Below are 12,327 nucleotides of genomic sequence, written 5' to 3' on the forward strand. Positions count from 1 at the left end.
ATACCAAGAAATTTGTCCTGCAACTGAGAGATTTATATTGTTCAACCATTCTTGACTCAGCAAGCAGACTTATTTTCAGAAAATAGCTTTTACAACTTAATTATTGTTATTGCAAAAATTGAAACAGTATTTTCTTGTTTTTTTTTCCTATAACCCCACAAAAATGCTAAGTGTGAGTGATAATACTATTGCTAAGTACTTAGTTATCACTTACCTTGTACAACTAGGTATTTTGCATAATATCCTATTTTTTTCTGGCTGGGAAAACTCCAAGGTTCACAGGTGTTACATAGCTCACCAAGGTTCTGATTATATTTTTAAGTTCAATTCCTCACTGTCATCAATGGGGTCTGGCTGGCAGACCCCCTCAGCTGGATGGGTAATGATGGCAGAGCAAAGAAGCACACACAGTGACCACTCTGGAGACACAGGCTGGTGGCGCAGGTCTGGTTTATTGAGGAAATGCAACAGCTTTTATGGGTGTCTAAGGGGAAGTTAGGTGGCATGCAAGTACCTCATTGGTTATGCTAATTCAGTGAGGCTGGTTGGCTCATGAGATCTTGTTGCTGAGGACCAGGGAAGAAATGGGAGTGGCTTACAGTTGTTTACTGTGAGGCTCGGCGCCATCTTTAAAGAGTGGTGCCTGCAGCTCACTCACAATTCCCGTTTTTGTATTTTAAGAAGTATTAGGCAGTGGTTGAATGAGCACCAAGGTGACTGTGCCTGTTTTAGGTTGTCTCCCTCTGGAGATCTTACCCATCATTGACTACCAGTCAAGCGCACTGATGCTACTAAAATCACACATGTTGTGCAATACTGCAAGACTGAAGGTATTTGTGGCATGCTGCAGAGCTTCTACATTGTCCTCTCTTATGTCCAGAGCATTTACCATAGACTGCTGTATAAGAACTAAGTTTTTTACATCCTTTCAGAGGTACTGCACTTTGCAATACATGCACTTCAGCATGCAAAGACAGAGCAGAAACAGTGCTCCAACAAATGCATAAATGATTAGATTTTGGGGAGAGAAAAAAGAGGTTAGTTTTGAAATAATTTTTGAAAAGAGAGTTGGTGAAGTTTAAGAAATCAGAGCTCCAATGTCCAAGTAGTTTTCACCGTAACACCAATCTAGCTGTGGTAATATTGTTAAATGTGTTAGTTACATTGATGGGAGTGACATAGATGTATGGATAGTTTATATCACAGGGTACTCTAATGGCAATAAGAATTGTTACTAGACTTATTTTGATAGAAGTCACCAGTTTCATAGTGAAGTAATTGAACATGTTGTGGGAAGTCAGAGGAATTACAAGTGGCATTTGTTCCCTGGGGATAGGATGCCACAGAGATATTTAGGGTGGTAAATATAAGAGGTTTGGGGCTCGTGACATTAATATTAGAACTCCAGTTGGTTTGGAGGACCTCTCTTTCTATGCAGGGGAGTCCAATAGTGCATTATTGGTAAGAATGGCAGGAAATAGAAGTGAGTCAGCATCTAGGGGCATAACAAGAGGGGGGTTTCTGATAGCGGCCCAAAGCTCTGTGCTGGAGGTACCATGGAGCTGCAACATGAAATAAAAAAAGAAAAATAGGGGTTCAGCTGCACTCTGGAAACAGGAGAGGTGTGGTTTGGTTCTGTCTCGAGGCACCTGGTCGTAATGAGGTGACATCGTTCTTGTCCACTGGTCACACGAGCCGGCTAGGGACCCAGATTGGCTCTTCTACAGTTTCTGGAAAGACACAAGTATATACTCATCCTTGGGTTAATAGGGCATGAGGTCCCTTCCAGGTATTTGTAAGTAGATTTTTCCATCTAACTAATGGTAAGGGGGTGGGGGCATTTCTTTGTCCTCCCCAGTGTTGGATGGCTGGGGTGCAGCATTCACTGTCAAATGTGAGAAAATTTATAGTAATTAAGACTTTGTTTAGTATATCTCAGGGAGTGTCTCAGGGATATTCTCCCTTTAATTTTTTAATTTGTTGTTTGAGTGTGGAATGAGTGTGTTCTATGATAGTTTGACCTTGGAGATTGTATGAGATACCTGTTTTGTGTGTGATGCACCATGAGGCACAGGAATCTTGGAAAATTTTGGAAGAATAGCAAGGTCCATTATCAGTTTTTATGGTCCATGGTACACCCATTTGATTAATAGCCTGAAGACAGGCAGTAATGACATGTTTTGCTTTTTTTCCTGTAAGGGCAGTGGCAAAGGTGAATTTGGAAAAGGTGTCCACTATGACATGAAGAAATTTATTGTGGCCAAAAGTAGGAACATGAGTAACATCCATTTGCCAAATAACATTTGGATGGAGACTGCAAGAATTTACTCCTTGGGGTTGAAGAGGGCCTATGGGGAGGAGAGGGCCACATTGTTTGCATGTGCGGTGAGGTGTTTGCACTGCTGTTGTGTCAGTGACGGGAAGAGTTGATGGACAGAATGAGCAGACATGTGAAACTTCGCATGAAGGGCTCTAGCTTGGTCTAGATCTGTGGTTACTAATCTTATTACTAGCAAGGAGTCTGCCAAGCATTGCCACTGGCAAGAGGTCCTGGGAGCCCAGTATGGGAGTGAATATGTTGAATGAACCAGGAATGCTTGTGATTTTCAAGAAGAGATTTTAAGGAAAGCATCAAATCATCTTGGATGGTTGTTTTATTTTTAAAGACAGCATGTGGCAGTACACAGATAGTATTGGCCTCATATGTACTGTCGGTAAAGATATTGATGGGAATGGACTGATGGTGTAGGAAAGCCAGGAAGAGGGCATATATTTCTCCTTGTTGGACGGACCCAGTATGTTTCTCAACATGGATAGAATCTGAAGTACCGGGGGTTTTTACAACTATAGAACTATGAGTTTTATTAGCATCTGTAAAGATTACAACAGCGTGAGGAATGGGAGAAGTTGTCGGGAAGGAGTGAGAGGAGAGAACAAAGGGAAGGAGAGTCATGGCAGTGATAAGTTTGTCTTTTGGCAGGTGGTTTTCAAGGTGACCTGTGAATCCTGATATGAGAATTTGCATATTTAAATCAGTTTGAATAAGTTTGTATCTATTCGTGAGTGAAAGGTAGGACTAAAACGTTGGGTTCAAGGCCATATAACTGAAGAGCTGTTTTTCTGAGTTTTCTTCTAAGGATGCATATGGCATTACAATGAGAAGTAATTTTGCCCATATGACTAAGGGATAAATGTACCCAAAAGAGAGGGGAAATTTGGTATAAAAGACCAGTGGGTGTCCCAGGGGTTCTGATGATTAGAGCAAGAAGAGGGAGGCAGGGCTGAAAATGGGCTAGGCTGAGATTTTTCATTTTGTCATTCAAGAATTTGAGACAGTTGCATTCCTTTTCACTGATAGTACAATTACTGGAGGGATCAGAGTCACCCTCCAGGAGGTCAAAAAGAGGTTTAAGTTCATGGGTGGTCAGGTTTAGGTACGGACATAGCCAATCGATATCGCCACACAAACGGAGTGTGTTAAGGGTACATTTTTGTGGCATTTGTAATACAGGGATGGCAGGTTGGATAACTTTTGTAATGGTATAGCCTAAAAAGGTATAGGGTGGATATTTTTTCACTTTCTCAGATGATATAGTGAGACCTAGTTGTTTGAAGTTGTGCAGAAGAGATTGCAAACATTTTTGAAGAGTCAAGTCCGCATGAGCAATAAGAATATCATCCCTATAGTGACCAACCTCACAAAAGGGTAAAAGAGGATGAGTGGCTTCACTAACAATCATTTGACATATAGCAGGACTGTTTTTCATTCCCTGTGGGAGGACTTTCCACTGAAAATGCCGTTGAGGGGCTGCATTATTTGTAATGGGTACAGAAAAGGCAAAGTATTGATGGTCATCCTCATGAAGAGGGATGGAAAAGAAACAGTCTTTAAGATCTACTGCAATGGTGTGATTATCGCACGTGATGGCTGATGGATGAGGAAGGCCCGGTTGAGGAGAGCCAATTTTTGTCATTTGAGCATTAATGTTTCTAAGGTCATGTAAGAGCCTCCATTTGCCAGATTTTTTTTTAAATTACAAAGCCAGGTGAGTTATGAGGACTGGTGGAGGGTTCCATATGCTGTAAATTTAATTGTTCTTGCTCAAGGACTTCCAATTGTTCTAATTTATTTCGAGGCAGCGGCCACTGGTCTGACCATATAGGCTCTTGAGTTTTCCAAATAAGTTTGATAGGTGTGGGTTTATTGATGGTGAATAATGGTGGAAGACCAGTGGCCTTTATGCTTGGGGGTGCTCCTGAGAGGATGTAGAAAGGACGGCTCCTAACTTTGGAAGAACATCGCATCCCCACAGAATTTGTGTGATACTTGACAAGACAAGGGGACAGAACGTTCCTGTCCTACTGTCTGGGTTGGTCCATGTGAGGGGATCCACAAGTTGATGTGAGGGTCTTAATCCCCCTACACCTTGGACCAAAGGGCCTAGTTTAAGCTGCCAGGAAGGGTCAGTGTCAGACGGGCTAAGAACTGACAAATCTACGCCCGTGTCAATTTGTCCTGTAATGGACTTTCCTTGAACAGTAAGGGTGAGGAAATCTTTTTCTTGCATAACGGGAATTGTCCAAAATATGGTAGGTGAAGTTTCCTCTCTTACTTGTGGGGCTGAGAGGTGCCCCTGACTTTGTTTAAAGGAGGGAAAGGATTGCCCTGAAAATCGGTTTTTGAGCGACAATCTCTTCCAATGCAAGCCCTTATGGCATCTAGGACAAATTGATGGAGGAGTGGTTGGTGGTCTAGATATTTTGGATTCTGGACAGTCCCTGGCAAAATGGCCAGTCTACAGCACTGGTAACAAGTTCTATTTTGTGTTTAGAGGCTCAACTGATCGGCTAAGGCTGCGGCAAGGATTGTCGCAGAGTTGGCGGCAGCTGCTATAGCAGATTTGGAGGTAGAGCCAATATCTCTACAAGCAAGGACCCTATCATCAGGGGATTTATTGCGAATGGGCATAATTGTTTGTCGACACTCAGTGTTTGTGCCTTCCCAAAGGCGATCTTTTAAGAGAGCGTCTACTGCAGTGGCATGGGAAACTTTTCTATCTACTTCTTCTTTGACTCGACTATAAAAGTCAGAGAAAGGTTCATTAGGACTCTGTAAGAGTTTGGCAAGGTGTATGGGTTTACTCTGTGGATTGAGTTTGTGAAAAGCAGATTTGGCTATGGTCAGACACTGATCAAAACATGGGGCAGGACATGTGGTTTGGATTGTGGGGAGGGCCCATTGCCCTTCTTTTTTCAAGGCATCAGAGGGGATTGTGGTAAGGTTGTTGGTGAGATTACGAGCATCAACTGTCTCAGCCTCATCATAATAGAGTGCTTTCCAAGTAACAAAATCCCCAGGAGTTAAAATAGCACAGGCAAGATTCTTCCAATCAGCAGCACAATTATGTTCAAGGGAGAGATTATCTAGTAACATCTGTGCATAGGGACTGTTAAGGCCATCCTCTTGGATGGCTTTGTGGAGATTGGATATAGTTTTATGATCCCATGGATACCAGTTATAGGGGGCAGCGTCTGAAGGGGCAAAATTCACAGGGAAGGCATGCACCAGTGGATAAGGAGGACAAACGTGAGTGGTCGGGGAAAAAGGGGAAGCTAGAGGAGGAGGGGTGGAGTACATGGGGAAAGGGGAAGTAGAGGAAAAAATGGTGGACGTGGGCAGATTAGGCAGATTAGGTTTAGGCCTAGAGAGAAATGGACAGAAGCGACAAGGTGTCGGCCTGTCCAGCTCCGAAGAGATAAGTTCCTTTTCTTCCTCAAAGGAGGAATCAGGGCTTTGGTGGGAAGATGCAACAGCAGGAGTAGAAGGAGGAAATGGTGGTTTCAAAGAGGAAAGGCCAAGCTGTTTCTCATGGGAATGGTCATCCAAGGAGAGGGGAGACTGTAAAGGGGGAGCGGCAGGAGGCAGAGAAGAGGGGGAATCAGTATTGGAAGCTGGATTAACCAGCGGAGGATATAGAGGTTCAAGATGAGGAGGTTCATATGGTGGGGCAGGAGTAGAGGGAGAAGAAGAGGCTAGATCTTTGAGAGGAATGAGGGAAGGTCCTTCTAGAGAGGTGCCAGTAAGACAGGCATGGACAGCTAAAGGGGCAGGAATAAGACCAAGGGGAAAGGTCTTACCCTCATGGACTTCGACTGAGTGAATGCGCTTAAGCAGCTTTGCCCATGTGGCGGGATCCCAAATTGTGGCAGTAGAAAGCCATGGATTAAAATGTACAACAAGTTTCCAATACTGATAGAGTTCCCTTTCAGATATTTTGATGTATCTGCTCGCTAAAAGGGCACGCAGTGCACGGGCTTGAGGGGCCTTCTCAGATGAGGAAAGTTCCCCCATACTGAGGGTCACTTACCAACTGCAACAAGAGTCGTACTTGATGACTCGCTGTGAGATCTCCGGGAGCTGGATGCCTCACATTGGGCGCCAACTGTCATCAAAGGGGTCTGGCTGGCAGACCCCCTCAGCTGGATGGGTAAGGATGGCAGAGCAAAGAAGCACACACAGTGACCACTCTGGAGACGCAAGCTGGTGGCGCAGGTCTGGTTTATTGAGGAAATGCAACAGCTTTTATGGGCGTCTAAGGGGAAGCTAGGTGGCATGCAAGTACCTGATTGGTTATGCTAATTCAGTGAGGCTGGTTGACTCATGGGATCTTGTTGCTGAGGACCAGGGAAGAAATGGGAGTGGCTTACAGTTATTTACTGCAAGGCTCAGTGCCATCTTTAAAGAGTGGCACCTGCAGCTCACTCACACCTCACTATGGGAAGTTTTGACCCCCAGAGACCTCCAGAAGGCCATGTGTTGTATGGGCAAAGAGGAACAGGAAAGAGGCATGCTTTATAACCAGCAGTGTGATGCTCCATTCTCTCAGCCTCTGACTTACAGGACCTGGAAAATCTGGGAAATGTGTGTGAGAATAAGAACAGTGTTTTTCACCATTTGTCCTATGCAATCTCCCCTTACTGTGCCCCCTGTCAGAAGATCTGTTTTCTTCCCTCATTTCACACACAGGTGGTTATTTGTCTTCTATGGAACACTTTGCGCAAAGTACTTTCTTCTGCCAGAGAATCACCTTGAACTTAACTTGAAGCATCTTTGTCTAGTTGCATATTCAAGACAGAGTGGATGAAATGTGGACTGGACAGTGTGTGCTTTCACCTCTTTGAGGTAGCTGCATTTTTTTTTTTTCAAGCTGAAGGTGGAGGATTGAATTGTTCTTCTAAATTCAGAGATAAAAATGCCCTCTGGACCACCATACATTTCAGGCAGTTTGGAAAGTAATGCATCCTCCTCTTCCTCATTCTTCCCCTCATTATCTCATCAGTAACTGCTTCCATGAAATGTCTATTCCATGGGTCACATTTTTAAATGCATTGTCTCTTTTAGTCTTTATAACAACCAACAGGTAGTTTTATCATCTTTATTTTTCTTGTTAAAGTCACACATCTAGTATTTGATGTAATCTGTATTTGCATGCTGCTCTGTTTAAATACAAAGTTGGTGCTTTTCCTGTTGATCCTCCTTTGATAACAGAGTAAATCTAAGTTTGATGCTTCTGTTCTCATTTTGAAGCCTGACACTCTTTGTAGGAGGAGAGCATAAAAAGGAGGAAGGGACTGACTAAATCTTATCAGTAGCTTCTCTTGAGGTGTAAAATTATATCCAAACCAATTCCTTACTGGATAAACTTTGGAGGAAAGTTATTACGTCATATGACTCTTCAAATATATTTTCCTTAGAACAATACAGTCCCAAGGACACCCTAAGGGGATTGTAATTGAATAGTTCTTCCTTTTACTTAATAGTGCTAAAACATAAATGCTAGTAATGCTAAGTATATTGAATTATGTATCTGATTTAGACATGTTCTTAATCTGCATTCTTGTGGGTATGGACCTATATTATAAATAGGATCTCTTGAACATGTTATTTTAGCTAAAGCATGGCCCACCTGAATAAAGGTAGGCTTTAATCTGGGATACTGGTGTCCTTTATAAGCAGAAGAATTCCTTCTAGAAATTTCTTCTAGAGAAAACCATGGGGTAGAGCTGAGAGCTGGAAGTCAGTAGAACCAATGTGACACAAGACAGGGATACAAGCTAAGGATCCCCAAGGATCACAGCAACTAGTACCAAAATGCCAGAATGTTAGAGACTTTGGGGAGAAAGACTGTCTTGCTGATGCCTTAATTTTGGACTTCTTCTAGCCTCAAAATGGTAACCAATAAATTTCCCTTTGTTTAAGCCAACCAGTTGTGTGGTATTTATCTTAGCAGATGGGTAAACTGCAACAAATGCTGAATTTACAGATCATTTTAGAAGGTTATATGAGACCTGCTGTTTGTTCAAGCAATATTTGCAACACACACAAGTAGAAAATTGTGCATATATACTACATCATTTGAGATATAATAAATTTGTTTTAGTAGATTAAAACCTATTATGTGTTTCAATTAGGAAAATAAGCATTTTTTGAGGAATGAGGCTTTTGTCTGCAAATACTGGTGAGGACTTTTAAAACAATCTTTTGCAAGGTGAAGTCACAGATTTTTAAAAAATCAGTTTTAGCTTAAATTGCACTTTGGTTGAAATAGAAAGCCAATTAGCAAGGCAGTTACTTATGAAACTCTCCAAACATGAAATAAGTGCTATTTCTAAAACAAATAATTGCTCTAGGAAACTGTAAAGCTTGTGATCCTGGGAAACACAGGAGACAACGTGGAATAGATGAAAAAGCAGTGAGCAAGGAATAGGTACTTGCTCTACCAGGAATTAAGTGCATGTTTCATCTTGTCCATGTTACTTTACCTGTATCAAACTCAACTTTCATCATCTGTAAATAAATATGTTACATGACAGTTTCTAAAGTTCTACTGAGCTGCATATACTGTGATATGCAGCTTATTCAGAATTATCATTTATCCTCAGTCAGGATGTTTATTTTCTATTTCCTTAGATGTCCTTTAAGAAAAATGAAAGATAATCTTAATTATTTGAATTGAAATAGTACTGGTTTTTCAAAGAGTCCAAACTTGTTCATATGTTAACTCTTTTTCATCTTATATGCCTTTCTCACTGTGGAATATATGTATATTTCTACCCCCATATATTGACAAGAAAACCATAAAGGTAATGGCTATCCATATAATAACAGCTTTACTGGTGCATAATAGGGGGATTAGAACATAGAGGCTTCTTAATTTCTAGGCAATTTATTTCCATTTTCTTAACTTTCTTATAACTCTGACAAGTATATCTTAAAATTCTCATGTTTTGGGTAAGGAAATGCGGAAGGTTAAATAATTGGTCAAAAGTCACATGGCAGAGCCAGGACTGAAGCCTAAGTCTTTCTGCGCATGTACATTTCACACTGCCACCTAGTTTCTTTATTAAGTATAAAATATGACTTTTACTTTCCAAAAAGGATCACTGATATTACATGTAGTAGTCTATATAGGAATGATTGCTTATGTATAATTTACAAAACTTTCTAAGAATGGCACTTTTAGGAAGAAGCATAGAGTGTTGCTCAGCAGCATGATTGCGCTCATCAGACTGCTTGGATTCTGGAGCTTCCCCTTGTTCTTTGAACTTGAACAAATTACTTAACCTTTCTATGCCTTTATTTCCTTATATGATGAAATAGGAATACCTAATAGGCTTGTTATGAGGATTAAATGGGATAATACATATACATCATTTAGGATAGGACTTGGCATATAGTCAGAACTCAATAAATGTCAGCTATTCATTCTGTTATCATTATTATATAATTTATTTAATTTGATCCTCACAACTACTCTGAGTGATAAATAGCTTGAAGGGCTTCCGATGTTTTCTTTACCAATCCTATTAAAGTGGTAGCAACTACAGCTCTGAAATTATACCAGGTCATTCTGAATGAGTATAAAGTTCTAAATAAAAGCCATTACCCTTGGGAAGAGCTGTGGAGGTCTGTCTCTTCCCATGGGCAAAATGGCTAAGGCACAGCTCCAGGGCTGGGTGGCATAGGAACAGGGGCTCACTGCTTTCTAAATGATGCCTTGGCTTTACAAACAGGGTGCCGGGCGAGGGCAGTAGTCTCTGCTCTTCTTGGTTTGCCTGTCTCAGTTTGGAACTTCTACCCTGCTAGTGAGCTTGGGTGAGGATGATCAGAGCATTCTTTATCTGACATTCCTAGGATAGAGCTGGAGTGAGAAGGGGCTCTTTGTTTTTGTTGGCACTTGTTGGGGTAGAATTTTCATCATGCTGAACTAAGGAGAAGGGGAGGGAGCTTAAATGAGTTTTAGTAAATTTTCTTGAAAAAAAATCTGTCTTCATTTGCTATATGCACTTAGGACACTTTGGAGCCTTTAGTTTTTAAAATATATATAATTTTCAATAGCTATGGTTGTGTCACTTGGGAGAGGGTTTGCAGAGCTCTTCAAACTGCAATTCTGGAAGTTGTTTATCTTTTTTTTTCATTTTAAAATTATTTTTTAATAAAATTTGTAAGTTTTCAGAAAAAAAGTGCAAATAATATGTAGTTCCCATATGCCCCCCTTATAACACATATTTTCTCCATTATTATTTTTGAACAACATGAAAATTCCCATTTTTCCATGTTCAGTTATTCAGTTTAGTGGTGTTAATTACATTCACAATTATATTACTACCATTAACACCATCTATTTCCAAAACTTTTCCTTCACTCTAAATAGAAACTCCATTACAATTAAACATTATCTTCCCATTTCACACCCCTGTCCAGCCACTGGTAAACTGTATTCTAGTTTCTGATTTTGTCCATTTGAATAGTCTAATTACTTCATATAACTGAGATCATAAATTATTTTTTACTTTTTGTCTGGTCTATCATATTGTTATATCACATTGGTATACCACATTGGTGTATCACATTGTCATTAACCATTCATCTGTTGATAGGCATTTGGATTGTTTTCAGCCTTTAGAAATTATGAATAATACCATATGAACATCAGTTGTGCAAATATTTGTTTGAATTTGAGTTTTCAATTGCATTAGGTAATTACCTAAAAGGGGGTTTGCCAGGTAAAATCAGTGAAGTCCATTTTTGTTGTACAAAGATCCAAAGTAGGGCACCAAAATAGATTTAGCTATCATATTTCCCAATCACTTCTGGCCAGTGATAAATTGTATATGATGTTTCTTTAAAATACATTTTAAATTTATTTTTAAAATATACATAGACCACACAAAATTTTACCTTAAAACAATATAGGAGATTCCCATATGCCCCACTCCCCAACTCCCCTGAATTTTCCCACATCAACCACTTCTTTCATTAGTGTTGTACATTAATTTCATATGGTGAATACATTTTGGAGCACTGCTACACAGCCTGGATTATAGTTTACATTGTAGTTTACACTCTTTCCCAGTCCATTCTGTGGGTTATGGTGGGATATATAATGTCCTGTATCTGTCCCTGCAGTATCATTCAGGACAACTCCAAGTCCCAAAAATGCACCCATATTATACCTCTTTTTTTCTCTCCCTGCTTTCAGCAGCTGCAGTGGCTACTGTCTCCATATCAGTGATATAATTTATTCCATTGCTAGAGTCACAATAATTCTATAGTAGAATACTAGCAAGTCCACTCTTTCATTCCCCAATCCTGAGTACTCTGGAATGGTAATATCCACTTCTCTTCTTAATTGAGAGGGGGCTTGATCCCAGATGGCTGATGAATGGGATTCTCCTACTTGCATTTGTATACTCTCTAGTTCCTTGGTATGGTGGTTGACCATCTTACCTCTTTGTTTGCTGACCTGTGTAAGTCCAATGAACAGGAGAGTAGGTGTTGCAACTTTGTTGAGGCTCAGGGCCCAGCTGTCACCTGGACAGCCCAGAGATTCAAGTGTCCTGAGCATACACCAACCCCAGTGCCAATCACAGGTTCAATAAAAGGGACAGAAAAGGCATGTGTAGAGAAGTCACATCTGAATCCAACTCCATCACATTCAGGAGCACAAATTCCAAAGTAGGGCACACTGTCAAAGCACCAAGCTCTGGAGCCATATGCCATGACCATAGGACCTTGGTGTCTCTGTAGCCCTCAGAATCACCATTACCTGGGGTAGTATCTACTTTGGCTGTCTATAAGATCCTGCTGAGACTTGCATAAGTGTGACCCCTCTGATGACCTCCCAGCTAGTTTTGAAGTATCTTAGCCATGTGAACTCATTCGCCTTTACCATTTCCCCCTTTTATTCAAGGTCTTTTTCTAGTTGTATCACCAGCTGGTGCTTGGTAGTAATCCATTGGTGCCAGGGAGGCTCATCCCTGGGA

General features: G+C 40.8%; 1 protein-coding gene across 1 annotated transcript; it reads right to left on the bottom strand.

The window, feature by feature from the left end:
• Positions 1-4,828: 4,828 nt before the first annotated feature.
• On the bottom strand, positions 4,829-6,352 carry LOC131278884 (endogenous retrovirus group K member 24 Gag polyprotein-like). The gene has a single exon (XM_058299510.1). It carries the CDS (start codon positions 6,350-6,352, stop codon positions 4,829-4,831), a length of 1,524 nt encoding a protein of 507 aa, XP_058155493.1.
• Positions 6,353-12,327: the final 5,975 nt, after the last annotated feature.

Source organism: Dasypus novemcinctus, chromosome 6 (genome assembly GCF_030445035.2).
Source record: "Dasypus novemcinctus isolate mDasNov1 chromosome 6, mDasNov1.1.hap2, whole genome shotgun sequence".
Classification (NCBI taxonomy): Eukaryota; Metazoa; Chordata; class Mammalia; order Cingulata; family Dasypodidae; genus Dasypus; species Dasypus novemcinctus.